This window comes from Microplitis demolitor, chromosome 6 (assembly GCF_026212275.2).
Source record: "Microplitis demolitor isolate Queensland-Clemson2020A chromosome 6, iyMicDemo2.1a, whole genome shotgun sequence".
NCBI lineage: Eukaryota > Metazoa > Arthropoda > Insecta > Hymenoptera > Braconidae > Microplitis > Microplitis demolitor.
The window spans coordinates 16249791-16277098 of NC_068550.1; the positions used below are offsets into that span (position 1 = coordinate 16249791).

The 27308-nt window shown below is 34.5% G+C and overlaps 3 protein-coding genes across 5 annotated transcripts; 2 read left to right on the top strand and 1 right to left on the bottom strand.

The window, feature by feature from the left end:
• Positions 1–1221: 1221 nt before the first annotated feature.
• On the bottom strand, positions 1222–2815 carry LOC103576628 (uncharacterized). 3 transcript variants are annotated; one of them, XM_014445387.2, is made up of 5 exons: positions 2620–2815; positions 2291–2465; positions 2009–2210; positions 1772–1939; positions 1222–1616 (listed from the first exon to the last, which is right to left on the bottom strand). In XM_014445387.2, the coding sequence occupies exons 1-5, from the start codon at positions 2694–2696 to the stop codon at positions 1453–1455; spliced, it is 786 nt and encodes a 261-aa protein (XP_014300873.2). In that variant the 5' UTR covers positions 2697–2815; the 3' UTR covers positions 1222–1452. The 3 variants fall into 3 exon arrangements, with proteins under 3 accessions (XP_014300873.2, XP_014300872.2, XP_008555173.1); XM_014445386.2 differs by having other exon boundaries at positions 1223–1616; positions 1751–1939; XM_008556951.1 differs by having other exon boundaries at positions 1536–1616; positions 1746–1939.
• Positions 2816–6167: 3352 nt separating this feature from the next.
• On the top strand, positions 6168–7500 carry Int-2 (viral integrase). Its single transcript, NM_001414764.1, has one exon. It carries the CDS (start codon positions 6385–6387, stop codon positions 7345–7347), a length of 963 nt encoding a protein of 320 aa, NP_001401693.1. The 5' UTR covers positions 6168–6384; the 3' UTR covers positions 7348–7500.
• Positions 7501–21144: 13644 nt separating this feature from the next.
• Positions 21145–22368, top strand: LOC128668051 (uncharacterized). The gene is made up of 2 exons (XM_053740209.1): positions 21145–21421; positions 21737–22368. Exons 1-2 carry the CDS (start codon positions 21145–21147, stop codon positions 22366–22368), a joined length of 909 nt encoding a protein of 302 aa, XP_053596184.1.
• Positions 22369–27308: the final 4940 nt, after the last annotated feature.

The window sequence follows — 27308 nt, forward strand, 5'->3', positions numbered from 1 at the left end:
ACCTGATAGTGACAAATTAATTTTACTGGGCTGTTAAAAAATTAATATACTTACATTTTGGTACAAAAGCTATAAAAGTAAAAAATTTAAGCTTGAAGGAATCATAATATATATCAGCACCAATATTTATTATTTTTATTAATATTTCAAGATATATTTATTATTTAAGAACAATATTCAAAATACAATCAATAGTTTGACTTATAACATGTTAACTTAATTGAGTACTTTTTGGTCAAATCAGGTATCCCATAATAAGGCATGCTATAATTTATAATTATAAACACAACTTTAAGATAACAATCAGTAGAATAATGAACGCACGCGTTAAATTATTTTCATTGCACAATACCAGCTTATAATTTTTTTGTTAATTAATAATAATTCTCATCACTATTTGCCTAATTACCAATTAAATTCTTAACATATTGAGTATAATCTAACATTTATTGTCACACATCTTAATCTCATAAGTCTCATGAATATTTGTTGAATACGTAATAATTATTAATACCGATTAGTTATTAATAAAGACGAAATTTTTGCCTTAATTTTTAAATAAAATTTTTCAAATGTTTGATATTGCCGCGAAAATATTTGTTGTATTATAAAAGTTTTCAAACAAAAGTTGTAGGAAATTAAATTTTCTAAAATAAATCTCTCGTATGATTTTTTTTAAATGAACAATATTTTCACCGTAATTCCAAAATTAAGTTTCATAATGAGTGATTCAAATTTTTGATAATCACAAAAATCTTAATTTTGAAATCACGATTTTTTTATTAGTGCTATGAAAAAATGATAAGAGACATTTTTTTTATAAAATTAAATTTTTTACAACTTTTGTTCGAAAACTTTTTTTATACGACCAATATTTTTGCCGTCATATTAGAAATTTTTTACCAATTAATTATTGCTTATTATTTTTAAATTAAAGCAAAAATCCTGGCCCTAGTTCTTAAATAAACAGAAAATATTGATATCAACCAATTAAATTCATATGTATATAGTTGCTCTACATTTATTATCACAAATTAACTCAATAATACTTAATAACTTGCAAAATATACAGATGAATTTATAAATTGTTTAAATATCACATAATAGTCAAATAATTAATCATTAAAAAAAACAATGAGGACACTTTTCTTAAACAAATTTAACTTTTTCGTAGCTGAAATGAGAACCAAGTGCAATTCCATAAATAATAAAAATGCGAATTCAGTAATTAACTTTTATTTAGACTGAAAATCTTATTTTTAAATAGGTAGTTATTAAATCTTCTTTAAATAGGTAATAATTATTGGAAAAAAAAAGTTACATTAAAAATATGAAAAATAAACCTTGATAAACACATTGTTGATCTTATTTTAAGGATCAGACTGCAAATGAGACCAGTATTACCTATCTTCCTCATAGATAATAGTTGAACGTATTACTTTACTTTAGTAATTATTCTGCGTGTCGCTTGTTTTCATTTTCCGACGAAATGCTTTCATATATCCTCTTGGGAGATACAATACCGCATGCTCTGAGCTGATCCGGTGTCAATGGAACGACGGCCTTGTCATGAGTTATGTCATCAAATGAATCGACCCGCATTTGAGTAGGCCCTTCTATGAATCATAAAAAGATCAAAGATATGAATTATGTTTACTTTATACACAGATAGCAAGATCACTTCTAAATAGAGAGATTTATATTATACAATATAAAGAAAAAAATAAAGAAAAAATTAATAAAACCTAACCAGCAGATGTGATAGCTTTACCGCGAACTTTTAATAAGCATCCCTTAGGGAATTTCACGAAGTCACCAACGTTGAAACCAATAACACGTAAGAGTAACCTTATTTTTTTGTCGACCAATACCCCAGCAGCGTAACTGCCACCATAAGATGATGCTTGCCGAAATTCCTGCTTAAGGTATCCTTTGACCTCTGAAAAGTAAAAATATTAATGTAAAATATGTTTAAAAATTTGAAAAAATTAAAAATTAAGAAACTTACCGACGACAGCATTTACATTTTCCAAATCTTCCATGGCTACCTCTTTGACAGTACCTGTCAAGTAATCGGTATCATATTTAGTATCATTTGGGCTGATAGTTACATCCGTTGATGATAAGATTACTAATTGAAGCGGAGATAAGGTATCGGACGGACTTACATACGCATTTGGTTGTGTTTTAGCACCAGTAATGGTAATAAACTATAAAAATATCATAAAATACGACTGTTACACAAAATCTACGAATTCTATATTAATATTAAAAAAAAACAAATACTTACGCAACGATAATGAATTAATGGGGAAAATTTTCTTGCCATGTTTGTCCAAAAGAGAACACGGACGCGTGACCTGCTTCCATTGTTGACGGTAATTTTATATAATGCCGTACGAGGATTAGTTTTTGTGGCCACAAGTTTTAATCCTTCTATCGAATCCACAAATCCACGAATCTCACTTTAAAAAAAATCAAAATGAATAAATTAATAATTAATATATATAATAATTACATATACAAAATAAAAAGAAAAATATTTATATTACATGGTACAAATGAAAATTAATATCTAAATTATTCATAAATTTCAATTAAAAAATAAAAAATACTTACATAGATTCATCTCCGACAACCCAGCCTTCAATTTCCTGATCAGTAGTAAAATTTTCGATGTAGGATTCATTGGCCATGTTTAGATTTTATATTCTGTTCTAAATCTGATGCAAGAACACGTTGTTATACAATTTATTTTAATAGATAGAAAAACCACGTTGTAAAAATTCGATACACAAGTCACACATCCGACCTCTACGACTGCTAGACACAAAAGAATGAATATTCGCCTTTTATGATGGTGTATGCATTATATGTATCTAAATACAGAGAGCGTGGTCGTTGTAAAAGCTGATGTGTATTTTTAAGATGATAAATGTTTCCTCTTCGATGACTGTAGTATCACTATGGAACATTTCACAACAATCTCAGAATTCTCGCTCGTACCCTAATAGCCACTTTAGCTTGAAATTGACGGCAATTTGATGTTGAAATTACCTAAAATCTGCTGCCCGAATTTGCAGACAATTTCACGGCAAAAGTTAAAAATAAAAATTTGCGGTTATTTTTTCTTCAATTTAAAGGTTAACTTTTATGAATAATAAACAGTCAGTAATGTTCATTCCTACCATTTCAGAAGGTAAGCAAATTTTTACATAAAATTGTCTAAAATTTGAGGGTAAAAATATATTTAATAATTTTTCAAATCAAATTAACGATAATTTGACATAAAATTTGCCTGAAAATTAAAGACAACTTTTTTCTAGACAATTTTTGACATCAATTTGCATTCCAATTCGGGCAATAAATTTACGTCAAATTCAGTAGCAAGTTGCATACAAATGGTCGTAAAAAATGGAAAAGTCTTAAGTTGACGGAAATTTGACGGAAAATTCAACGAAACTTTTGTACAGTAAGAGTCAGTTTTTCTCAAACCGAGTTTATTTTTATCCGGGTTTTAATTAATATTGCTAGTATATCTATGTATTAATAATTAATAATATATAGATATACCAGCAATGATAATTAAAATCCGGATAAAAATGCAATCGGTTTGAAAAACTGGCCCTAAACTTTTGCTCAAGCAAACTGTGCTATTAGGGTTGTTTTGTTGTGCATGTAAAGCTGAGCTTAAAAGTATTTATACTATATTATATGTTTTTTATATTTTAATATAGATATTTTATTATTATTATTATTATGTACATAGATCATGTCATTTTTATGTATATTTTTGTGTCGCTTCTGTATATTTTCGTGTCGTTTTATGTATATTATAATTATTTTCAACCAATCACGTTACGAATAGTTTGCAACACATATTTATTGTATATATCATGTAAATTTTATTATTTGATAACAAAATTCCTTGAAAAATCAACTGTGAGGACAAATACAATAACTAGATTTTCAAAAAATCACTTAAAAAGGAAAACTGAAATAAGTTATTTTTTTACTTATTTCTAATGGACTTTGAGGATGAAAAAAAATTTTTTCCCAGAAAACGATGAATGAGTCTTAAAAGGGATTCATTCAAGTATTTAAAACTGTCCCTGAATTTGCAATTAGTTAGTTGATATCTCGGTAACACATTGTCGTACAAAACTATAAAAAAAGCAAATTAAAGCTGAATAAATTTTCTAACCGACCTACGCATTGGTTAGCAGACAACAAAAAAAACAATGTGGAACATTTGCGTCTGGGCTTATTTCTTAAGTTTGCGCAGTAGTCGTAGCTTTAAAAAGTTTTCAAATAAAATGCACTGAAACTAGAGATTTCAAACTAAAAAATTAAAAAAATTTTTCTGGTTCTTCAATTTTTGGCATGATTGCATATCTTTATTTAGTTTTGTATCAGAGGTATTATTACAAAATACTTTCCCAATAATGATGGATAATAGATGAAGTTAGTAGTTATTTTATTCCCTATGACAGTATCGATTATTTCTGTATTAGGGACATGCAACGTACTTTTTTCTTATTTATGATTTTGCGTCAGAGCTTGAAATCTGGGATAAGTGTTACGACCAGGGTAGAGAACACAAAAATTAAAAGAAAAAAATCTATATATTGAAATCCTACTGTACCCTGGTAAGACAAAAATCTCTAAACATAAGAAGAGGTATTCTCACTATAGAAGCTCTTTTCCAAGTCGGAGCGGAGAATAAGAGTGGTAGTGGGAACTAGAGCGGTGAGCACTGTGTGTGTCCTCTCGTAACCGAGTTAAAATTTTATTATTGAAGTAACATAGCGATTTCATTATTACCAGGGTACTAACACATTCAAACACATTCTCACGATTATCTGAATGAGGAGAACATAGAAACAGAAAACATAGCTGACGTAGCCTGCATGTGTACAGAGTAATAACTTATGATACTCAACACACATACTAGGTACCCTCACTCTCGAATGCAGTGTGCCTCTTTTTAATGCTGAGAAGGGAAGAGCAAGAGAGGACCCCTAATTTCACGAGCAGAACTAAGACACACTCACGTAAGTTCTCGGATCCCTCTATTTTTGGTCAAGACCGCAGTCGCGTGATTTATGAGACATAGGACCTCGGCCCTGACATTATGCTTGTCCACCGACGATTCTAGCTGTCCCCCTCAGAGCTTTCATTTTTATTACCCAGTAACAGGAGCCACCCAGTAGCCGCTCTGGTGTTCGCCGATACCTCTTAGATGTCACCTCTCCATTCGTTGATTTGGAGGCCAAGCCGGGATAACGCGTACCACCAAGAACAAGTCCATGCTTACGCTTCCAGAATCTTCTTAAACTAAACATGCATTAATTCTCACTCTTTTAAGGAGACGCTGAACTTTTTTTTATAACCAGCATCTGAATTGAAAATTTATTTAAAAGAAACCCTCAATTCGAATATCGAATAATTAAGGAAATGATTTAATTATTTTTCTTCTCTTTCGACTTGACCTCGGGTACCGCACGTGCAGAATAAACCGCGGGAGGAGAAGCACATAAAAATAGTTGCTGGTACAGCAAGAATCTCCTCTTCTGGTGTACAAGATCAAGGGTCACTGCTCGGTACCCTCGATTTCGGACTATATAAACCCGCAGTTTGTCGGTCTAAATGTCCAGTCTTCGAATCTCAGTTAAACTAAAACTCCGTCGTAGTATTCGTTGTACCGCGCATCAAAGAAATTATTCCGCACGGTTCTCAACCCTCAACATACGCGCAAACCACATCTACCAAGGGGTACGGACTGAGCGAACGTTGAATACTGGGTCATAGCCAGTATATTATACAATTTACAAAAAAATCAACGATCTTCCAACCAACAACAACCACTATTTGTACAACGGAAGCTGAATAAATTTTATAATTAACAATTGTAAGTTATCCAGTCGTTTTTACTATTATTTCTCTAGAATAATTCTCCATATTGATCTTATTCCTCATACTCATTATCGTAACGACGAGGTCTCCGTCGCCGGAGTAAAGGACTTAAGTGTCTTGACTCGAAATAAGAGACTGTATATGATATTTGTTATTATTGCATGTTAGACGTAACAATAAGTTTGAGCCTTACGTTATCAAAACATTTCGTCCATCATAGAAATATGCATTTAATAATAGTACTCATTAATGAATAGAGTATTTAGCAGCCTTCAGTAAAAATAAATACTTGTAGACTGATTTTACTTTAGAAAGCTCATGTCACCTTCGGTACAGCACAATGATTACTTTGCAACACGAGTCAATTTAAAGGTATTATATTAGTATGTTCACTAATCAATTTATATCGATATTCGTTATTATCAGGTTGAGAGAAAATCACACATTTCCTTTGTTCCTATTGTAATAATGTCTTTCGATCGAACAAGAACATCAAAAATAGAATTTGAAAATGCTAATGAACATCTTTTAAATATACAAGTTTCTAATCATCTAACAAAGTTGAATAAAATACAGTGGGCATCATATTCAAACCAAAATACACTACCGATAAAAATATTAGAAATAATATTCAAACTTCGATTACATGAAATAACTGACGCCAAGGATCGCACGAGTTTATTAGTAAGAGAATTATTACAGCGTCACTTACGTCATTGTACTATCATTAAATATTTAAAAAATCTTAAGAATTATTCATTTCTATGTATAGAATCATTAAACCTTGAAGACTTTGTTACCTTCTCCCCGTACGCTTCGTCATCAGATATACCAACATATTTTGACGTTATTAATATGCTCGAGTGGTGTACTTCTAATCGACATAAACATCATCTGGCTTATGCCGTTCTATTTGGCTACTATTCTGGGCTGTTTGAGACAGAGATCTGTGGTATGACAAACGAAAATTTAATTCAATTATATTCTCAAGAACCAATAATAGCTATTGAAGGTAAATATTCTAATGGCTGGGAAGCCCCATATTATCATAAGATACTTACTTTCATTGATGAATTAGTTGATGTTTTTTATGATAAAATTGAGTTATACAGCATGGGTTTTACAGATAAACTCTTTGATATACTGCCAAGTACATTTTCATTTCTGATAAATCAATATTACAAAATGGCCGTGGGCAAAATACCACCAATCGGATTTAGTTTACGTTTAATAAAATACATGGTTAATAGTATAATAAAAAATAAAAAAATGAGCATTAATGATAGTAACACCATTAAGTACTTAGAGATTGAACGAAATCTTCAAGACAATTTAAATTTCAACACATTTAATCTTAAGCGTGATTTAGAAAAATTAAACCGCAAATTAAAAAAAGTGTCAGAAATGAATTTTTCAATCAACGGAAATTGATTAATCGATCAAATTCTGTTATTTAGTTGGGATTCGAATTTCTTCATAAAAACAGTACAAGAGCGAAACCTCACTCACAAGGAAGGCATCTCGAATGTCTCCCTTCGAGTTTATTGTTGCCAAGTCATGTTGTTTTACATTAAATTCTCAGAAACGTGCATTTCTTTTTTGGTAGGAAAATATTTTCGGGGAGAAAAATGAACCCTTAAATTTGATGATTTCACAAGATGATTTCGAGAGTCCATATGCTTACAATCACAGTATATTTGATGATAGGGATGAAACAAGATGATTTAAGGCTAGGGTCGTTGGCTGCTGTAGCCATAGGTAATTTTTTAGCAACCAAATGGGGAGGCTTTGTTCACGGTTCTAGAGTCAGAGAATTTCAGGTAGATATAGTTTCAGTACTGCCTATTAAATCTTTTCTATGCGTAACGCTAATTAATATACACCTTTTAATGAATTAGGGTTTTGAACAAAAAACCCGTCAGTTAAATCATCCGTTAGCTCACGTGAGAATGATTCTGAAGCTTACTCGTTTATGAATTTTGTAATACATTTAACTTCGGCAGGAATATTAAAATTATCCCCTAAAACCGATGAAGTATTTGCAACAATAATTTTAATTTTATTATAATAATTGAGAACTAGTTCTCCATACTGTAATCTTACAGATTGTACTTAAAGGCAAAATCGTTCGTATGATTCCTAAAAAAAAAAAATTTTTTTTAGTGTAGGTTTTGATTCTTCAAAAATGTTTATAATTTAACCTGAAACAACATGACGTGCTAAGTCGCATTGATTTGGTACTTAAATCGATTTGACGACCCCTATCGAGCTAAATTGTTACATCGACATATATATTTCTAATGAATTTTCTGATGGATTCAACGTCTCGCTATAAATTTATAACGAGTTTTATGATTCGTTGAATATCATGCCACATTTCTCTTCAATTCGTGATTAGTCTCCTGCTATTAACGCATGCGCTGCATCGTTCTCAAGAGGAAGAAGACCCTACCGTCGCAGGATTATTATTATGATTGGTAAAATAGACGCTAAAGTAATTTTACCTTTTTTTTTTTGAGTGAAAAATAATTGTTTCTTGCATTTTGTTTTTGTTTGTTACAGTTCAATTGTTGAATTCGCTACATTCTTAAAAAATTAGATTAATTTTCTTTTGAGTATTTTTTATAAATTTGTGAAAGTGATTTAAATAAATCTTCAGTATAAAATATTAGTTCACCACGTGGGCAAGCATTGTAATTCGCTGCGTAATACAAAATGATTAAAGTTTTCATTAATTTTAAATTAAAATCAGTGTACTTCTTTTTTTTTCTGACCTGTCACCAGCCAACACCAGATTAATTTCCTTTTTTATCTTGAATTTAGTTCCGTATTCTACGCTACACCGACCAACTATAGTTCAGACACTTTTCCTCACACACGTTTGGATAAGTAACTTCTTGCTTTCTATGTGTCTCTACATTCCCACACGCCTTTAAAAGAATATTACAGTTCGTAAGAATTTCATTTACTTTTACAATCGCTTGATAGGTAGCGAAAGAATCAGATAAAAGTTGGTCATCGATTCATGTAAACTAATGTAATTAATACGTTCAATTTGTTGATGCTTATATGTACAAGTAACAAGTTTTAAATTATTAAAAAATAATAATTTTGAGTCGAGAACTGATTAAAACATTTAGACCTCGAAATTTCACAGAAAAAGCTGCATTGGTAACAAATAATATATTACCAGACGTTTCAAAAGGTAGGAACATGCAATGTTATAAAAAATTTATGGCTTGGAGAGTAAATCAAAACACAACCTCGTGCTCAGACAATGTGTTATTGGCCCATTTTGATTGAACTTAAGAAACTATGGCACTTAACATTTTGTGGTCTCAATATTCAATGTTAAAATCAATTTTAAATTTTCATAACAACGTAAACATTGATCAATACATATTGTAAGTTATGAATTTTGTTGAAAAAGCATATGTTGGCTACCATTGCAAAAAATCTAAAATTTTTCCTGATAAAGATGTGGAAAAATTTATTAATGAAACACCTGATAACGTACATTTGGCAGCTAACGTAATTTTCATTATTATAGTCATCACCATTGTTTCTGTCATCATATTTTGATTATTGTTATTATTTACGTTAGGTTGCATTAATTATTGGAATCCCAGGAGCATGTTGCCGTGAGGAGTTATGTAACGTAACCATTAAGGATATAAATAAATTTAATTCAATGTTTTTAATTAAAATATCTTTAACCAAAACTCATATTAAAAGATTTTTCACAATAACTAGTTAGTTTTACTTAATTGTAAAAGAATTTATTGACTTACGCCCCGTTGATTGCAAAACCAAAAAATTCTTTATTACCTATCAGAAAGGCAAATGCTTACAACAATCAATTCGCATCAATAAATTCGGTGGCATGCCAAATGTGATTGTTGAATTTTCAAAATAACCGACTCTAGAACTTCATACTGATCACACGTTACATTGAGGATTCAACAGGAAAGCAACAGGAGATTCGCGATAAAATTACCAAATATACACAGGACCATAAAATAAAAAATGTGCTCTGTATCTTGGACCAGACCCAGCTATGGTTATGTAGTCCAATCTCCTGAATCAGAATTTGAGGTTCGTTTGGCCCATACACCGTTAGAATTTTGAGTAAATTTTGAAAAACCGTCAATTATAGCTAACATTTGCAGAAAATCGCAGATATGTGAATGAATAAATTTTTTTTAAACTAAATCAATTATTCAATTTTGCTACGCTAAATCTAAATCTGAAGTTCACTTGGCTCATCAAGCCTTCAAAGCTGGAGTAAATTATGAAAAATAACTAAAAATTGCGAATAAATGTAGTCATGCAAACGAAAAAAACTTTTGCGAAATAAATTATGTTTCTTATATGGTTTGATACGCTAGATCTCAATTTGGAGTTTATGCAATTGGTATACCCTGCATAGTTTGAGTGAATTGTGAATAACCGCAAAAAAAAAAAAAAAAAAAAAAACAAGAACAAAAATCTTGAAAAATTGTAATCAAGCAAACGACTAAAAATTTCTTGGTCTTATTTTTTTCATGTACTTTGATGGGCTTCATCCGAAATTAAAAACGGTTTGGTTGGCACACCTTCCAAATTTGAATAAATTGCGTAAAACCGCTGAAATTAGCCGAAAATTGTAAAAAATAAACAAAAAGTAGAAGATAAGATCGAAAAATAGTACTGTTCTTGCTTACAGTAATGAATTAAACATGATTCCTTTTAAATTATACTCTCACATCCATAGATTGCAATGCAAATTAATTAAAAAAATGGCTGTTATTGATTTTTACACAGTTTTCGGTTGTGTTAAACTCTTCTGTCTTTAAATGAATTATGCAACGGATTTCTCTTTCGTTTTCTGTTTCCCTCTATTAGTTTTCTCTTTAACGTCCACAAGAAATCTGCCATCATCTTGAATATGGAAATTGTAACTTTGATATTTATACCCTTGATTTTTATATTTACGGCATAATTGGGACAGAAAAAATCACTATAGTAAGAAAAAATGGCCAACGTGGGCATCTTTGAATCCAGGCGTTCTCAATGTTATACGAACATCATAAATTAATTCGTTTAAATATTTGCTGCCACCACTGCATATTAAGCTTAGTCTTATGAAGCAGTCTGTCAAAGTTTTAGATAAAAATGGTGACTGCTTCAAGGATTTAGAGAAAAACTTTCCTGCTATAGGTGATGTTAACTTAAAAGAGGGCATTTTTGATGGGCCCTGAATTCGGAGTTTATTTAAGGACAACAATTTCGATAAAAAATGATACACAATAAAAAAGCAGCATGGCTGAGTCTTAAAAATATTTGGCAAAACTTGTTTAAAAACCATAAGAGTGAGAATTATGAGAGTTTAGTTAAAGAGTTGCTGGAAAACTATAAAATTTACGTTGTTTGATGAATCATATATTGAACTTTTTACATTTTCACCTTGACTATTTTCCTGGAAATTTTGGAGACTACAGTAAAGAACAAAGCGAAAGATTCCATTAAGACATAAGTGAAATGGAGAATTGGTATCAACGAAAATTGAATGCCAACATGACGGCATATTTTTGCTGAACGATAAAGAGGGAAGTAATGGAGGAAAACAGAAAACGCAAAAGAAATCCGTTGCGCACGTCATTTCAAGATGAAAAAGTTTGACACAACTGAAAAGGGTGTAAAAATTGATAAAGGTTGCTTTTTTAACTTTCTGCTAGGAAAATCTATGATTTTCAAAAAATTCGGAAAGTTTTTGTTTTCACTCCGACTTTCGAAAATTTAGTTTTCATCAGATATCGACGTTTTAAGGTCTCAAGAAGCTATTCTGAATTTTTTCAGAATGATGCCCAAGTTCCTGTATGCGTGTGTGTGCGTATGCGGGTGTAAACGATCTATAAATTTTTTTTGCGGCATCAACTTTCATGGGAATATCAGATCGTTTGATCCAATAGACTCGAAAATATTTGCGAATTACAAAAAAAATATTTTTTTTTATTTCTCAGAAACAAGTTGAACGATCGAATCCAAAATCTTATAAGCTTTAGAAATTAATAAAGCGCATCGATCGCCGCCTTAACCATCTCAATCTGTTTATTTGTTCGATAGATATCGTTCGAGAAAGGATTGGTGAAAAACGGTTTTTTTTTTTTTTTTCAATTATCTTTAAAGTGATTTATCCGATCAATTTCTCAATTAAATCGGCTCTCAAACTGAGTGAAACGCGTCGATTGCCGCATTGAACGTCAAAATTAGTTGATTGGTTTAAAAGATATTGGCGTCACAAAATTTCAACAATAACAATTTATCTTGTTTTTCCCGGATAACTCAGAATATTATTTACCAAATGGTCAAAAAATCCGATGGTGAACACTGGAATAAATTGACAACAAAAAATAAACAGAATTTTCCCTGTAGTCGGAAAACCTCCATTGGGTCCACAGCTTGTCTCAGGCTGGGTTAGGCAGCTAAATTAGGCGCCATTTCGTGTACCTGCACGAACAATAATACTCAAATAGAATGCGAATGTTTAACGAAAAGAAAAATTAATGAAATGGGTTCACAGGAGAGCAGTTTCAAATTAGAAAAAAGAATAGCAAGTGTTCAAAAGTAAGTCATCAACTTTACGCGAACTACGGAGAGATACCGCTCCAAAGGCCAATAGGAGTTAACTCGACCCCCTCCAGCCTCAACTAAGACTTCTTATTGGTCAGCTCTTAACTTTTCCCCTTCTCTTCGAAAGCCAGCCATCTCATTGGAGCGTAGATACCGGCTTCTCCCACTCTGTCGAGAATATTCTAGAACCCGACGCCACGGGGATAAAAGAAAGGATGGAAGAAGATTAGGAGAGTCTGACTTTCGTCGAGTAAACAACTACGGAAAAAAAAAACGTGCCGATTAACAGTAAGAGATTAAATTGATTTGATCGAGTAATCACCATTAAGCCAGCAGTTTTGATTACAAGAAGCCGAAAGAAAAAAAGGCGACGTACACAAAAAGAATCGGTCACTGACAAACAAGTGCCGATAAAACCCTCACAGGGGAATACAAACCCAGCAAGCCTACTCGAGGACAACATGGAGGAAGAAACTTTATCCGGCACTTCAGACGATCGAGATAAACATGAAGATGACAACTTAAATAATTACAAATCAGTTCCAATCATGGTAAAAACCGAAGGTATAACTCATGACAATTTAATTAAAATAATCAAAAGCTTCAAGATCACAGTGCCAAACGCTATGCTTAAACACGCAAGAGACAACATAACAATATACCCATGTAGTAGACTTGAACATGCACAAGCTAAAGCATATTTAGAAGAAAGAAAAATCCAACACTACACCTATACGCAACAAGAAGACAAAGTGAAGAAATTTGTGATAAAAGGACTACCTAAATTAGATCAAGCAGAAATTATAACTGACTTACAACGACAGAACGTCCATCCAATTAAGCGAGTACAGATGAAATCTAACACAGGCACAGAACAAATGTATACATTTTATTTTCTATCGGTCAGGGCAGAAACCGAAGCTAAGGATATTTACAGCATCAGACATATAGATCCATATATAGTCAGAATTAAAAGATACTACAACTCAAGGCTAATTACTCAATGATACAATTGCCAGCAATTTGGACATGGCTCAAGGAATTGCTCTAATCTTCCAAGATATGTAAAATGTGCAGGAGCACATAAAGCAGCAGATTGTCAAAAAACAAAAGAACAATCACCAAGATGTGCAAACTGCAACCTTGAACACCCAGCCAACTATAGTAGGTGTGAAAAATATCAAACATATTTAGCAGCCAAAGAAAAACGGAGAAACTTGAAACAACCACAATGTGACCAGTACCAGCTCCAGCACTAAATCGAATCAACTATCCACCACCAAGATCTACATTCTCTGCAGAGCAGCCAAGACAACCGCCATCAACAGTACAGCAGAACCCCATGCAACAAACACCCAGTAACTTAAGATATAATGAGGTAACAAAAAACAGTAATAATAATGATTTACAAGAAAAAATTGAATTCGTTAGTACTCTAGTAAGTAAATTAAAGATACTTAATACTCTTTGTGATATTAAAAAAATGATACAACGTGTCAGAACACTAAATGACCTACTTAGACAAAATCCAGATAAAGACGCACAATGTAACGCCTTCGTCCAGTTCTCTCTTGCTCTTGAATGCGATGGTGTTATCTAACAATAAACTCAAAATAGGACATTGGAATGCGAACGGGCTAAACCAAAAATGGACCGAGTTACAAAACTTTAGACGCTGTAATGACATAGACATCGCTAGTAAACGAAACTAAACTTTCTACGAACAAACTAAGCTCAATTGCGGGATATACGACTTTAAGACATGAAAGACCTAATTCTCAAGGTGGAGGCTTATTAATAGTCGCCAAAAAAACTATTAAATTTAGCGAAACAAATATCAATAGCTACAACTTCTAGAGTCTGGAAGTGATCGGTATCGAACTCAATAATAATATTTTCATTTACTCTGTCTACTGTCGATCAAAAATCGGCAGAAAGTTAAATAAAATAGATATTAATGAACTAAATCAAATCATGAATAGCTCACATTCAGTAATAATGAATGGCGACTTAAACTTAAAGCATCCGTTCTGGAACTGCAAGACTAAAAACTACAACGGCACGGTATTATATAACTACAGCAATAGTAATAACTTAACCATCGAAGCATCCGACTGCAATATACTGTATCCATCAAATAATGAAATCCCAAGTATAGTAGGCATAGCCATTCTAAAAAATATACTGTATGCAACTACAATAAATACCATAAACGATTTAGACTCAGATCACTTACCCATAGTATTAGAAGTTAAGTATAGAAGCGACATTGACCATAAAAAAAAGACTTTTCTGAAATATAAAGACGCTGACTGGAACAAATTTGAAGTAATAATTAACGACGAACTCGTCATTAAATCGAATTTAAAAATTACAGACTCAATTGACCGTAATGTAGTTGACCTAACCAACCTTATCAAAAAAGCAATAGACTTAGCAATTCCTAAGATAGAATACACTCCAAACCATACCCCCCTACCGCAAGATATTATTTAGGTCATCAAATTGAGAAATCAAAACAAACGACTTTCCCATAGAACTGGACTAGACATTTATCGATCAGAACGCAATAGAATTTCAAGAAATATAAAAGCAGCAATATTAGAGTTTAATGACAAACGCTGGACCAACAAATTAACGAAATTGAAAGTCTCCGACAATACCTTATGGCAGAAAGCCAAAGCATTTACAAAAAAATCTACGAACGCTACACCTACACTACATGAACCGAATGGATTAACCTTCTCAGATCAAGAAAAAGCCAACTTTATAGCACAACAATTTGTATCGGTTCACCACCTGACGGAAACATTAGGCAACAATAGAACAGAAACTGTAGTGAAAGAAACACTTAAATCAATTATACAAAAACCAATTGACCTTGACTTAATCACACTAATTTCCCCGAGAGGAATCTACAGCATAATTGAAAAAAACAAAACTCAATAAATCCCCCAGGCCAGTCGGCATACAGAACATCGTACTCAAGAACCTACCAAAGAAAGCACTTGTTCAATTAACCCATATTTTTAATAGCTGCCTATAACTATCACATTTTCCAACTGCATGGGAAACAAATAACATATTAGCTTTTCAAAAACCTTTTTATTTTTTGTTTATTGTTTTTATAAAAATTAAAGACTATGAAAAGTTTTATCATAGTATTTATGGATTAGATACGCATATTGAATTTTATATAAATACCAAATACTTGAATTACGCGCTACGCAGGCACCTATTACTTCGATCAATGATAAATCGTTCATCATTAAATAATGGGAGACGATTTACGAGTTTCGACTAACTTCAAGACTCATGAATTCTGTTTCAAATAAATTATTTCAACCACAGCTCTCACCAAAACCCGATGAATGTATTTACGTATTAATTATCGTTATCGAGAAAAAAAAAAAATTTAATTAAATAATTTAAGTGCAGGATGACAAATGCAAAACATTGTCGTGAAGCATGAAAAATTAACTAATCTTCAAAAGTATGTAATTCTAACATAATTAAAAATCATATTTATTCCGTTTACAGGTTAACTGAAACTTGAAAAATGTTTTTATTCTATTTAATTTTATAATTTGTCTTTTTTAGATTGGTTGACTAAAAATTTATCAGAGTTAATTACAGCAGAACAAAAACGAACATCTTTGACAAGTCACAGTACGTTCTTGTCATATTATAAAGAAGCTATAAATTTTTTTTTAATTTGAAAATATAAATAAGGAAATCCCATTAATTAAACGTATTGACGCCTGCGCACATAGCAGTTCTTGATCATGTGTTCTCTTAATTTTATGATTGGTCGAATATGACGCCATACTCTTATGAATTTTGCTATTGGTTTAGGATAAAATCAGTTCCTCAATTAATTTTATGACTGGTAGAAATTTTATGACATGCGCAGTCGAGATTTAAAGGAAGAAAGTGCAATGCTTACTAATATAATTATTTCATTAGACAAAGCAAGTTCACATTTACAGATGCCATTCTTTTCTATACTCGTGAAAAAAGGATCAGACATAGCCATGTTTGAATATTCCATACATGACCACACATGAAAATCGGCCAGACTTGCCGACGCCTGGCTGAATATAGACATATACGTGAAAATATGGCTGTATATGACGATCCAGGGCCATGTATATCAATTAACCAGGCATGGCCATGTTTGGCTGAGTATAGACATATATGCCAAGATATGGCCATATGTGATCATACATGGTCATGTATGTGAATTGACTAGATATGGCCTTACGTGGCTGAGTATAGATGTATTTGCTAAAGAATCGTCACATATGATTATACATGGTTATGGATAGCTCTATACATCTATACATATGGCTATATGATAATGTATAGTTATTTAATCAAAATTGATATTTAGTAATTTGCAGTTGTCAAAAACAATAAATAATTTTCAATATTCCATTAATAAAAACTAATTATAATAAGAATCATGTAATGATTCAAATATTTATGATAATTTTCGAATTATAACTGTTGTTAGTACCTTACGAATCACATTAAAAAGTTCTCTGCTGATTAATTATAACAATAGAATTAATTTAAGCTTCTAAATTCGATTGATTCACTTTAGTTCATATTTAAACTTATGTCTAATGTTATTATTCATCTGGTTTTAATTAATCTTTAACTGCTTTAATAATCTATCTAGAAAAAATAAATAAATAGTGATGAAATAAATAATAAATTACTAAAGAAATGGTTATACATTGTAACGAAATGTTTACATTCGGCGCCAGGTTAGTTTAACAAGGTACCACCTCGACCATCGATGACCTTGATCAGCTCGGTAGCTTTGCACTCCGTAGGGGTGGCATGCCAAATGACGGTACGCACCTGACAATAAGGCCTGCAGTCGAAGCTCCCTAAAGCTTCTCTCCACGTACAGGATAATTTTCTAAAGTTGCTTTTTCCTATTCTCTCCACTCTGCATTCTCTCCAGGATTATTGATTCCCCTATGCACATTGTGATGCTTCACAAAATCAAATAAACCGTGTAAGATATGTGTTGAGGCGAACATAAAATAATCATAAATAAATTATTTTGAATGTTTTAATATTACTGAATTAAGAATAAAAAATAATATGGAAAATACTTCAGATAAGAAAAAGGTGAATATGTTTTTGCATTATTTACAATATACACTAACACAAAAAATTAAAGGAACAGGAAAATTTTGTAAATTTTTTAGTAATTTTTGCAAGACTGTAACTTCGTGAAAAATAATCGTATTGAGATTTATAAAAAAGTATTTTAGATCTTGAAATCTCTAGTTTTTGTAAATTTTTATCAAATTTTTTTTAAATTTATGGTCATTGCGCAAACATGAGTAATATCGTGAAACAAAAATGTTCGAAATGTTTTTTTTCTTTAAGAGAGCCCACGGACTGTGGGAAAATTTATCAGCTAAACCAATGCATAGCTCATTTAGCAAATTCATTCAGCTGTAGTTCAGTTTTTTTAACCTTGAAGGAAAATTTGTCGCAGAGAAATCAGCCTACAAACGTAAAAGGATCCTGTATGGTGTAATCATCTACATCTCAGCTACCACGAATCGCACGGCTGCGTTAAAAACTTTAATAAATTCTCTACAAGACATTTCATCATTTGTTGATGTTGTGAAAAGAACTGTTTTTTAGCATTCCATTCTTTTACGATATCTATCGAATCATTTAACTGATTTCGATAGTTGAGGTGGCAATTGACAGCTTAAATTGCATACTAGAGCTGATTGGAATTTCAACTAATCGATCGAGCCGTTTCAATGATATTTGGAAAAAACCGTTTCTTAGCAGTTCTTTCTCTCGCGACATTTCTCGAAAGAATTTATTGATATTAATGGTTGAGGTGGCAATCAATACATTTCGCTATTCTAGAGCCGATTAAGTTTTGGAATTCATCGGACGGGTCAATTCTGAGAAATTTAAAAAAAACTAAAAAAAAATTTTTTTTTTATATTTTTTTTGTTATGTCCAAATAATTTTTTTTTTATTATAATAATTATTGAAAAATAATTGTAACAGAGCTCTTCTTTTCAAAAGCGCGCAAAAACGCAGTGTCGGCTTTTTCCACCTTTTTATGCGACAAAGAATAGTGGGAGGATTACTGCAATAAAACGAACGAATAATTAATGAACTGTCGCACCTTCCACCAATGACAATAATTAAAAATTGCCCATCAATTGCGAAATCAAAGTTTATAAAAAGCCTGAGCACCCATAGCTCTTGGCTAGTCAGTTCATATATCTTACGGTCCGCGAATATTCGAACGTCAAACTTTCGTGCACTCTTATGCAGGATTCCGCCCCAGGCGTTGAAAGGCCAATAAGAGAATCTTTAATATTTTCTATTTGAACCTTATTGCAGGAATCCGCTTCGGCGTTGACTAATCAATAAGGCATGCTAAAATTGACATCTTTTTGCAGTTAATTATTGCAGGATTCCGCTTAGACATTGAAAAAGCAATAATCGACCTCTTTATCTATTAAAAATCCTCAAAGATTAATAGAAACTTCCGGTCCGATTGAAATAGTGACGCAAATCACGTGTAGTTCACCGTCCGCGACTTGGCGATCATATCGCAAAGTCAGCAATAAGTCGCCAATCGACCTTACTGTACAGCTTTGATCTGTTGGAAAAAAAAAATTTTATCAATTCTTTCTTTCTGTTTTTGACCAAGTCAGGAATTTTGCTCAGAGTTCAGAGACGTTTGACGTCCTTGTCTTACGCTTTACCTTAGGGTGTGTCATCACCATTACCCGTACCTATAAAAACAGGAGGCGAAGGAATTTAACGCCTCCTCCAGTCTGTGGTCTAAGGTGCGAAATGGTCAATAACGAGGAAAGACCCGTTATCCGGCTAGATGCCACTTTGCACGATGCAAACACTCCACCTTCTCAGTATGAAATGGCCAAAGAGCTCTATCGAGAGCTCCCTAAATTTAACGGAGAAGATCCAAATTGTGAACAAAATTTCAAGGAATTTGACGCAATCGTACGGAGTTGGTTACCTTGCATCATCCCGGAACATCAGGACATGTTCGTTGCAAAAATCTTAAAAAGAATTTCCGGTCTTGCTAGAGATCAAATTGAATATACTCCGATTCACAGCGTCGTAGAACTTCTCAAGATACTGGGAAAAAGGTATCGAGACGGCGTTCCAGCTCTTGTTTGGCACAAACGTCTAGCGTCAGCTAGCCCGAGAGAGGGCGAAACTATCGGAGATTTCTTTTTCAGGTTATGCAAAATGATCAGAGGCCTGGAAGCCGCGTTACCAGAGGAGAATCAGGAAGCCATCATGCTGCAACAAGAGAAGGTTGCATTCGATACTCTTTATTCTGCTTTGCCTGACCTTCCAAAATGTCTTGCTAGTCTAAAAGATCCAAAGACGCTCGAAGATCTTTATAAGGCAGTAAAAGAAGAGCGAACTCGCAAATGCATACGACCAAGGCATAAACGCGAATCTAACGACTATCAGCCTCAGTTTCAGAGAGACAGAGGCTACGACCGAAAATATAACAGACGTTACTCGAAAGACGACTATCAGAGTCCTCGCAAGGATTATGACGATTACGACGACCGTCGAGAAACCAGAGGACGAACGTTCTCTTACGCTAAAAAGCATTACAGACCGTGTAAATACGCTACAGACAGTGAACTCCGACTATAGCTCAGCATCAGCTGACTACCGAACGTACACTTACACCTCAAGTAAAGGGGAACGTGGACGGAACTACGACGACGACTCGACGTCACGAATGTTAAAGAAAAGTTCATCACCTTCACGAACAGAAGAACCTTCTTCAACAAAGAAAAAGGTTGTGACTTTCGACTTTGCAGAAATTGACACAGAAAAACTTGAACATCTGAAACTAGAGGCTCCTTGCTGTAACTGTCCCTTCTGCCCTCATCGCGAGGCAAGTAAATCTGTCTCTTCAAAAGACAATGACGAACATATAAACTCAACGGGTGCTCGACAGACCGAGGCGACTGCGAGTATGCCCCGAGAGTCTCGCCGACCTACGAATCCTCATCAGAAAAGTCAGACGGTGAAGGAGTTCGGAATCCTTCAACGTCCGAAATCCTTACACTAGTCATCGATAAGGGTCCACGAGTCTGGATCACATCTCCAGACCTCTTCCAGGACGGATGCGAAGTCTTGTTGGATACAGGTTCTGACCTGAATCTCCTTTGCATCGATGATCTGGGGGATGATACCACTGTTTACCTTGGAAATAGCGGTGTGGTGGGCAGCATAGCGACCAGCAGTATGCCAATAATTGGAACTGTGACCCTCAAGATCTTTGACGTAAATGTTTGTTTCCAGATTGTACCTAGACCACCAGGTGGTTATCTGGGCATCCTTGGATATGAATTTTTCATCAAAGAACGAGCTGGCATTTCCTTTTATTGGAATACGCTGGTCCTCAAAAATCGACTTACTCATGTAACTCGCTTCATGGAATAAGCGGAGATTTCATACCATCATCAATCTCTGAATTTATCATCTCGACCTTTACGACCTTTACCTTTCAGTCTCGGAATAAAACCATCCTGTTCATACGTAATTCTACCCCGTATGCGGATGTCCGTGTCGGTACCTGTTGTAAACCCTGAGATCAAACAAGGCTACCTCTATAAAATTCCTCTTAAAGAGGAACTCCTAATGGGCGAAGCCCTTATCTCAGTTGATGACGATCAAGCGATGTGTATGGTCATCAATACCAGATCAGATCCAGCAGAAATTGAAATTGAACCTCGAGTGCTTAAAGAATTTGAATTTGATCATCTTGATCCATCTGACGAATTTTCCGACATAGCGAAAACTCAATCTGGAACACATTCGCTCTCCAAGCGAGATCGTATCCAAGCAATCTTTGATAAAATTCCTACCAATCATCTCAGTCGCACCGAGAGGAAGCGAATTTTTCGACTTATTCAGAAAAATCATGACATATTTCACCTCCCTGGTGATCGCCTGGGACGTTCTAAAAAGTTAACCTGCAAAATCGAAACAATAAGTGACAAACAGGTCCTAATCAAGCAATATCGGTTTCCTCAGGAACACCGCGACGAAATTAAAAAACAAGTGAATAATCGACTCAAACAAGGATTTATTCGAAAATGAAAATCTCCGTATAATTCTCCTTTATTGAGTGTCCGACTCACGAATGAAGAATATCTGCTGAACAAATCGGAGAAAAGTTCCAGCGATCAGGGGGATGAAAATACTCCTGAAGCGATAAATCGACAGCAAATGCGCGAAGATTTGAGAAAATCATTTGAACGCATCAATAAAGCCCTAGAAAAACGAGCAATTAACGTTTCAGATGAAGAAGCGGATAGTACTCTTCGTCCAGAAGATTATTACAATCCACTGCCGGTAGTCAGCCCTCAAGTAGCAAGGGAAGTCAGAAAATATCTTGAACGGGGCTACTTATCAGACAAACACGACGAATCTGAAGACTCGGATGAGTCTGACGAAGAAGGAGAAGAAGAATCCCTTCGTGAAAATCAAGATATAGAAGAAAATGAAGATTCAAGTGAAGTTAGCTGCTCTGAACCGGAATTCCAAGTGGAAATAACCCCTGCAACTCCACAGGCACCGCGAGCTGATGAGATTCGACAGGAATATCTCACCGCAGGTCGAAGTCCTTCGACTCCTATGTGGAAGAACACGGTGCTGAAAGCTGCGCAGGCAAATTGCAAGGAATTTGACTACGACGATCATACAAAAAGCTTTTATTGGAAGGACACCGGAAGTTCTGATGACAATACATCTCGAGTCATCGCGAGGCCTTCTACTTGACAAACTCTAAACGTCGAAGATTTTCCTGCAGCCTCATTCAATATGGCACACATGGAAACGCCCAAACGCGAAGTGACATGCACAAGTAAAAATCTAGGACAAGAAAAGACCTTGCTGAACGAAAATCAGCAGCCCAGTTCACCAAATCGAAAGTCTGCAAATGATCGTATAATCATAGCGGAAAGATCTTCTCAATCAGACCAATCAGATGCCAGCCAATCTGATGGAACTATAGTGATTCAAGTGGAAGTACATCGAGAACAAGGCGACGGAAATGCTCAGGTAAATGAATCTGACCTTCTCCACACGACTCCACCAGAAGTTGTTGAAGAACAACTGGGGGATGAGCCGGAGATGAATGTTGATTTACCTCCTAAACTTCCGAATCAAGCTCCATGGTACCTATTTGATCCTCCTTCCTCAGATATAGCGGAGGATCTGAGTGATCAACGCTATTCACCACCAGAAGCTTTGTCTTCCTTGAGCTCCGAGTCTGATAGACCTCGGAAACTACCTGAAAATCGAATCAAATTTAAGGACAGTTGAGATGAAATTACTTATGTGAGAGACCACATGGTACATTTCCTGTCTCTGAATCGTAAGTTGGTGAAACCAGTTTCACGATTGTTAAGAGACCTCACTTTCATCGATCAGGAAGATCTGAAGACAGCCAAACCAAAAATGGGTGATATATTAATCAAAAAATTGTGTCAGTACTTTATCTTAACGGTCTTTGTCAAGAAAAATCATTTCGAAAAAATCGATTTAAATAACTTAATTGAAGGATAACGAAATTTAAGGTTGTCCATGTTGAAACACGAAATCTATACATTCCGCATGGCGAAACAGGGGGATGAATTCAATGATATAAACATTAAGCCTTATCTTATACAAGAATTTGGCGACTGTCCTATCGAGGTAACACTTTGCGAAGGAAATATAGAAGTTCCTACCGAAGAGTTACGCGATAAAATCATTGAAGGAAACCACTGCAGTCCTATTGCGGGCCACAAGCGTGTCGTGAAAACTTATTGGCAAATTCGAGAGAAATTCTACTGGCCAGGCATGAAGGAAAGAATCTATAGATTTATCCGGAAATGCGAAATCTGCCAGACGAATAAACTCACCCGAATCAAAACAAAACAACCAATGATGATAACCGATACTCCCTTCGAACTCTTCGAGAAAATCTCTATTGATACTGTTGGACCACTTCCTATGACTAGGAGTGGGAAGGTCCACATAATGATTATTCAGGACAATTTTTCGAAAGCCGTTACAGCAATCCCGATACCTGATATCCGATCGACAACAGTGGCAGAAGCTCTTGTAGATCGTTATATGTGCTATTATGGTTGTCCGAGAGTTATCCTCTCAAATAAAGGTACTTTATGTACCTCTAAAATAATACAACAACTGGCGAAAGCTCTAAAAATCCAAGGTTAACGACTACGTGTTATTACCCCCAATCAAATGGTTTTCTAGAAAGGAGCCATCAGCCACTGATCGATTTCTTAAGAGTAATCTCGGATAAGTATCCGGACTGGGATCGATATGTGAGTCTTGCGGCGTTGAGTTACAATTCCAATGTGCATACTTCAACCAAATTCACTCCATTCGAGCTGATGTTTGGTCGAAGAGCTCGGTTACCAACCCAGGTTCCCGATTATTCCAGAATCGAAACTTATTCCGAATATCTCGCCGATCTTATGAGTAGACTCTCAGAAGTCAGAGAAATCGCTGCTGATTGTCTCAACAAGGCAAAACAAGATTCCAAAATTCGTTACGATCGACACATACACGCCAAAACCTTCAAGGTAGTAGACTTTATTAATGTTCTAAAGGAACCATGGAAAAAAAACTCAATGTTTATTATATCGGGCCCTATGAGATCGTCGAAATCAACGAATTTGGGAGTCTGATCTACCTGAACGATAAAGGGAACTGCAAACTGGTAAACCCTTATAAAGCTAAACCTGCTTTTGACCATAAGACTAAACCTTTATAAGGTTCTCTGTTTCAGATCCTCAAATCGCTTACCATCATGAGACAGTTATTGATATTCCTGATCATCATCGAAGGGGGTCAATCCAAAGACGACCTGACCATCCAGCCGCTGGGAGACAACCTAGGTCTACTGTATGACCCGTTTAAGAAGATTCACCTGGTAGAAGAAAACTGGTGCATCATTTTTTCCATTAACGTCCGAGGATTGGTTGATATGTATCCATTTGAGTGGGACCATCTCCACTCAACCATGCTATGCTGTACCAAAATTATCGGATCTGGGTCTTGCATGCACTACCTGAAAATGGACCTAACAACCCAAATACAAACCTCACTAAATCAAGCTAAAAGCCGCTTGGACCAGCTCCATGAGGAACCAACATTTAAAACTCCGCTGTTCGACCGTAATCAACGAGCTCCGTGGTTCGGGTTTGTCGGCACAATTGCCTGAGAACTGTTTGGAACCATGGACTATGAAGACAAAGAACATATCACCAAGGAGATCAACAAATTATATCAAGACAATGCAGAAATGGTGCACCTAGTACAGAACGCCACTCACCTCGTCAAGAGTGAGATCAATACTATTCTCCAAAGCGAGGCGCAAATGCAGTCCAATCTGAATAATCTCGCAGATGCTACTACGACCTTTATGAACTCCACCAATAATTCCTTGGGTAAACTTAACCTTGGAAACGCTATCAACGAATTCAACAGCTGAACCCAAAACATCTGGATTTCTCTTCGAGAAAAACGTCGATCCGTTAAAAACAGTAGACAAATTCCAACCCCTGGGAGCAGGACTGGAAGAAACAGAAAATCGAATGTCCGAAATATCGTTACACCATCAAGAAGACGATATCCATCGAACGATGACGGTGGGAAACATGTCTATCCTAGCTGTCTTGTGTGTTATCCTCGTCGTTCCAATATTCTTCAAATGTTGCGTATGATCAAGCAAGACGCGCTGCTTCATCTACAAGAAAAACAAGCAGCCAGGCGAGGTACATTTCAAAACAGTAAAAGAAACCAGACGTACCTTAGACTCCAAATCAAGGTCTGTCCAAATCAAGGACCAACCAGAAGTCATCGAGCTCCAGGAAACTCCATCAGCTCTTCCAACTCGTGTCATTTTCTCTGCGAACAAATCAGCAACTTAAACTCGTACCACGAGAGGCCTTCGCCTCTCAAATTCCAACGCTCCGATTTAATTATCCTAAACAAGATAAGAATAATGTATAAGTCAAATCAAAATGTCACGGAAAAATAGGAATCCTCTTTTAAAGTACTTTAAATCCAGACCCAAATAATTGTCGGGCCTTTCTGTGACTTTACAAAATTCTTATATATTTACCGACACTTTACGTCGTCTTGGAAGAGGATTCCTATTTCACTGGCATAACATTTTAAGAAAAATTATATTACTATATTCTAATTAGGGAAATGTTTAGAATCTAAATTTATAAAATTAAGTTTCGAAAAATTATACATCTAAATTCAAAATTCATTCAAATTATAACAAATTTTTAAATCACCTGGACATTTGAGAAAACAGGAGAATTAGTAATTCCTGTTAAAACTAAAGAAATTATTTTAAAAAAAATTCTAACTAAGGGACAAGTGCTTACCTCTCACAGCGCATGCGCAACTCCGAACATTATCAACAGCCGCTTCTTACAGGCGTTGACATAACTCCTGAGAAAACACCATTTTCCACTGAAATTCACCTTTTAAACAAAACCTCAGCTCCAGGAAAACTCCCTTAAAACTCCTATTCCACCTCCAAAAAAAAAAAAAATTGAAGCAATAAATAGAAAAGATATTTTCTCTCAAAACCGAACATCAGAACGTTACTTACCTCATAATGGTCACATGTTCAAAAAAAATTTTAATTAACTTACCTGGCGAATTGCGCTATTTAATAATAATCACAATAATGATCAAATTAAAAGAAAAGAGGAAAAGAAAATAAAAACCACTTTTCCTTTCCGGTTACACTCACATAATTATTATATTCGAGATTGTATACAGTTATTAAAAAGGATGGGTAGGTTCTGGGTTAAAAGAAGGAACAAACGATCTTTAAGCTCATTTCCTGTTTATTAAAAAGAGAAAATTGACAGCTGAAAGTAACTCGAGAGTGATAACGTCTCCTGATTCACCCAGCAAACGCTGGTGATGACCAAATTGCACCATTTTAGTCCAATTCCTCGAATTTTTTCCCCTCTGGCTCATCTTTCCCATCCCCCTCAAAGAGCAAAGAAATCGGTATCCAGCCTTCCATCCAATCATCTAAATCCTCGTCCTTTTCCCTCCAAAGATGTTTACTCCAGGCCAAGAAAAGCTCACGCTTCAATCGGTCAGGACAGTAGGGCAGAGAACCACAGCTTAAATAATACTGGATAAACGAATAGAAATAATAACGTTATAAACACAATTAACCTTGACTTAACACTTGAAAACTTACGTGTAACAGATTGTTCCGTATACCACACGAGTAATAACACTCACAAATATGAATTCTGGGATCCCAGATTGCGAAAATCCTCCTACTTCTGACCAAAAGGCACGCTCATTATGCTAGCTTCAAACCAGATGACTGAATGACTGACTTTGCACACAAATGGCTAGTCAGCAGTAATAAGACGCGCTAGCCGTAAGAAAGTTATAACAGTAAAAGAAGTAGAAGTTAAAAAAAAAAAAAAAGAAAAAGAAATAATGAGAAAACTCTTACGAAATAACAAAATGAAATTGCACCATTTTGGAAATCCATCCATAAATTTTTATTCCCCAAAATTTACAATCATTGACGCCTTTTGGCAAGCCAGACTATAAAGGAACCTTTTAAACTTGAGTTCAATAATCGCAAATTATTCCTGTTTTCTCGAACGTCACGGGAATTTCTTAAAATTTCTAATAAATAACTGTCACGA

What these genes read in the sequence shown, in the direction of transcription:
- LOC103576628 (XM_014445386.2), bottom strand. Translation starts at nt 2,696, where the DNA reads ATGGCCAATGAATCCTACATCGAAAATTTTACTACTGATCAGGAAATT. An exon ending in AAATGTAAATGCTGTCGTCG is followed by an intron (nt 1,940 to 2,008) that starts GTAAGTTTCTTA and finishes TTTACTTTTCAG; the next exon opens with AGGTCAAAGGATACCTTAAG. An exon ending in TAAAGCTATCACATCTGCTG is followed by an intron (nt 1,617 to 1,750) that starts GTTAGGTTTTAT and finishes TATGATTCATAG; the next exon opens with AAGGGCCTACTCAAATGCGG.
- Int-2 (NM_001414764.1), top strand. Translation starts at nt 6,385, where the DNA reads ATGTCTTTCGATCGAACAAGAACATCAAAAATAGAATTTGAAAATGCT.
- LOC128668051 (XM_053740209.1), top strand. Translation starts at nt 21,145, where the DNA reads ATGTCCGTGTCGGTACCTGTTGTAAACCCTGAGATCAAACAAGGCTAC. An exon ending in TTCGCTCTCCAAGCGAGATC is followed by an intron (nt 21,422 to 21,736) that starts GTATCCAAGCAA and finishes TCACGAATGAAG; the next exon opens with AATATCTGCTGAACAAATCG.